The sequence below is a fragment of the Anopheles stephensi genome, chromosome 3 (assembly GCF_013141755.1).
Source record: "Anopheles stephensi strain Indian chromosome 3, UCI_ANSTEP_V1.0, whole genome shotgun sequence".
Taxonomy (NCBI): Eukaryota; Metazoa; Arthropoda; class Insecta; order Diptera; family Culicidae; genus Anopheles; species Anopheles stephensi.
The window spans coordinates 44,775,810-44,779,657 of record NC_050203.1 but is presented as its reverse complement, the minus strand read 5'-3'; the positions used below and the strand labels follow the sequence as shown (position 1 = coordinate 44,779,657).

Sequence of the window (3,848 nt, the reverse complement as noted above, 5' to 3'; positions counted from 1 at the left end):
TTGAGGCGCAATGGTGCGCGAAGCCGTTGCTAGGACGTATCGGCACGCTTCATCCGACCTCTTGAGGCGGAAGCGACACGAGACACGAGACCACCAAAGTTGACTGTCACGGAGCGGAAAATAAACAATAATAATTTATCAACCCTTAAACGTGCGCACAGCACAACCATATCCGGATGTCGTTCGGGTGGAATGCGTGAGAGAATCTATCGGCGGTCATTGATAAATAAGAGTCGATCGGTGTGGAGTGAATGTTATATGGCACAAATTTCACCTTTTGGTACAACTGTTTGCGCAGTTTAGTCAATATATCTATAACAGGGTATCCCAACGTTTTTTAACGATATCACATAATAATTTTGCTTTTGTTCTGGAATTTTTTGACGCAAATTTCGTCTATTTTTGGTTTTGACCCGCGGTCTCAAATATTTTTTTGTTCGTTCCATGATTTTTTGACGGATACACAGATATTTTTGAACTGCGACCAATAATTGTTAATGTTCTTATTTCTGGTTTACAATAAGTGAAAAACTTGAGGAGATGGACAAAGATGATGTTCCACTCAGTTGATAAAATACTATTAAACACCTTTTTACTATGTTTGTATATTTTTAAATGCACTGATGATAAATGCCTAAGCAGACAATATATCTATTCGTTACAACCATCAATATTTAGGACACTATTAAGATGCTATGGGTCAGCGTCAATAATTTTCGCGGTATAAGGTAGTTGTCCTCGACCTCCTCCTGATCCTGTACTCGCACACGGTACAGTCGTGCCAATCTAATGGCCGTGGAAGGCCCAAGCTGGATGGCCTTGTGGAAGAGCGCATCAATGTGATTATCGTCGTCGTTCCATCTCACTGTGGACCTACCAGGCCTCCACTGTTTGGAGTATAGCCATATTTGTTTATATTACATAGGCCAAATCAATCATACAAATCTTCTACTTTGGGACAATAATATAAAGAGGTCTTAGCCCGGTCTTAATTTTTGTTAGTTCTTGTCAGTTAGTCAGGTCTGTCGGGATAGGATTCAATACATGGTCCACAGGAGCTGCTACCACTGGGATCACGATCCACCCTGTCATACAGGTATACGGTTACTAAATTAAGCCGTTATCGTCAATCGTCAGAAACATTAACGTCAACGAACATCACCCAAAAAACCTTCAAACACCTAACCACCACTGCTCGGTGGATGATGAAGACATATCCTTTGGTTGTGTACTGTTTTTCGTTTATCTTATCTTCGCTTCCCAGCGCCCGGTGCAGCTGTAAGATAGCCATTGCCCCTTGCTCGACCCAGCGTCTAACAACGGTAAGTTCCGGTCCCGATCCTTTGTCATGTCAAAGGATCAAAATGTTCGTATGGATTTGAAGGTGCAGGTTGTTTTTTTGTACACCACCATTTATGCCCTGCTCTTGGGCATTTCTTTTGGGCCCTTGAGAACCCTAACTCGGGTTGATTATGGGCAGGTTGAATGCTACCGGAATATGGTTGCGACATGCCTCTGTGTTTTGCTATGGTAGAAAACAACCATTTAGTAACAAATTCTACCTGTAGAAGCATGTCCATGGATGGTTAGAATATTTTTTGTTTTGTTGTGAATTTTAGAACGTGGACATGTTTCGGGTGGAATAGAAAATCGATATGGTTTGACGGGCTACCTCGTGTTTGAACATTCCATTACGATGACTCAAAGTGATCACCTGATCTTACCTTGGCATACGTTATAAAAGCAATAGGGTTCTGGTTATTGAAAACATCTTCAAATTTTTATTTGTCTTCAGTCGAGCTTTTTATTGATTCTTCAGGACTACCACCTTTGTCCTCAGCAAAATTGTTTCTTGTCGTTACATATTTACTACAAAGATGGGACTTTCTTTATCATGATGAGCATTCAAATCCTGTTTGCCTGTGTCGCAAAGCGAAACTATGAGTAGACAAAACATAACGATCACCAGCGTGATCACGGTAAGCACATTGTACAGCACCGTATTAGGATCATCCTCGGTGGACGCTTGTTGCATTTTCCACAAATGGTGTAGCAGATTTTCATCGATTCCCGAAGCAAACAAGAAATGTTTTTCTTCCTGAGTTAGCAACACTCTGCTCGTGGGTGATTGTGGTTCAGAGCCATTCAATATCGACATAGCGTTGATCGTCTGGCAGCTTACATTAAAAGGCAACGGTCTGATTTGTCCACGAGCTGTATGAGGCTCATTTGTATATCGTATCACGAAGCTATCCGATTGGGCAGTCGAGTTTGGAACAAGGTTAAACAACCCAGTGCCATGAAAGGTTTTCTTAGTCCGTTTACCATCCACCGTTAGCAGCATTGACTCTTTTCGGGGAAATATGTACAACCAACTGTTGGGGTTTTGTGTAGCCAGCCAAACATTTTGTTTGCTACGCATTACCAACGTCTGGCACGCGGTTGTTCGTTGACCAAACACTAAAGCAGACACACAATTGTGCGGTGCATTCTTGTCCTTCCTAATGCGTGCAAAGTTACAAATAAATGTACCGGATAGCGATTGGCACACGTTTCTAAAGGTGCTGTAGTTGATGGAGCCTACGAAATGTTTATTTTCATCAACAAAAAAGACGTCCTTGTCAATTTGTGGAAACACCAGCACGTCATCGTTAACTGCTGGCAGTATGGTTAATTTAAGAGCCTTATAGTTTTTTTCCTTTACAAGCGGTACACTCAATTTCACCAAAATGTGATCATTCGAGACGAAGCGTTTGCAATGCACGGCTTCTAAAATACGGATTAGAGTAGTTACATCAGCATTGACTGCGTACTTTAATGTACTGCAATGATAAACTATTTTTGCTAGTAATTGATTCCTCTCCGATAACGTCATTAGAGAGTGCAACGATTTAAAATAAAAATCATCTTCGATAGGTTTCGTGAGCATGCTAACTACTTGCTGCTTTCGTGTGACTGTTTGTGCTAAGTCTTGTAGCATTCCAGCAAGAACTTCCGCATTGGAACTCGTGTTTACAGAATCTAGGTTTTGATTGAAGATGTCATAGCTAAACATGTCTAAAGTAACAGTACGTTGGTATTGGATTTTTTTCCTGTGATCGTCAGGACTGTATCTGGCCTCACTAGTACTTAGCCTAATTTGATCGGCTAGCGTGCTGTAGTCAGGTAAATCGTAGCGCAAAATCGTTTTACAGCGATCGTAAGTTTTCGACTCAATTAATTGTTCACACATTAGATGCAACGTTTGCGAACCATTTGTAAGAAGTTCAGCTTCATGGCGATGTTTTACCAAATCCAGATGTAAATTAACGCACACGAATGCAGCGATCTCCTGAACATCGCCTAGCTTTTCTTCATACCATTTAGCGTTTTCCATCAGGTGAAGTGTTTTGGATACATGCAGGGAGAGTAGAAAAGTTATGAATCTAAAGAATGTAAGGAAAACTGAGTTAGTTTAGTTAAAAATCAATTTTAATCGAAAAAGAGTTTTACTTACCTAATCAACATCACTGCGATCAACCTTAACGTCGGTAGGCCCTGAGCTCCTGCATCCACCCGGACACGAACGACACAGTTTGCAGAATAATCCCGAGAGCCCTTCGTTGCTTAAGCTTTATTTATACTCACCGTAACGGTCTCTCGCGACAGTCGTTTTAAAATCTTCTGTATCCACTCTGCCCGAACCAACCAGTACCAGGTTTGCTGGTCGGCTGTATTCGACCGACCGTAAGTATACTCTTCGGAGTGAATATTCATGACGTCGCGTGTAACCTTTAGAAACCTTTTGTGTGTTTTAATTAGCCGAAAAGCATGCGACAAACGGCGATGCCTTGTAAATCATTCCGTTG

The 3,848-nt window shown here is 41.5% G+C and overlaps 1 protein-coding gene across 1 annotated transcript; it reads right to left on the bottom strand.

Annotated features, from left to right (window-relative positions):
- Window positions 1-1,858: 1,858 nt before the first annotated feature.
- Window positions 1,859-3,621, bottom strand: LOC118509234. The gene is made up of 2 exons (XM_036049543.1): window positions 3,497-3,621; window positions 1,859-3,425 (listed from the first exon to the last, which is right to left on the bottom strand). The coding sequence occupies exons 1-2, from the start codon at window positions 3,505-3,507 to the stop codon at window positions 1,859-1,861; spliced, it is 1,578 nt and encodes a 525-aa protein (XP_035905436.1). The 5' UTR covers window positions 3,508-3,621.
- Between the last annotated feature and the right edge of the window lie 227 nt (window positions 3,622-3,848).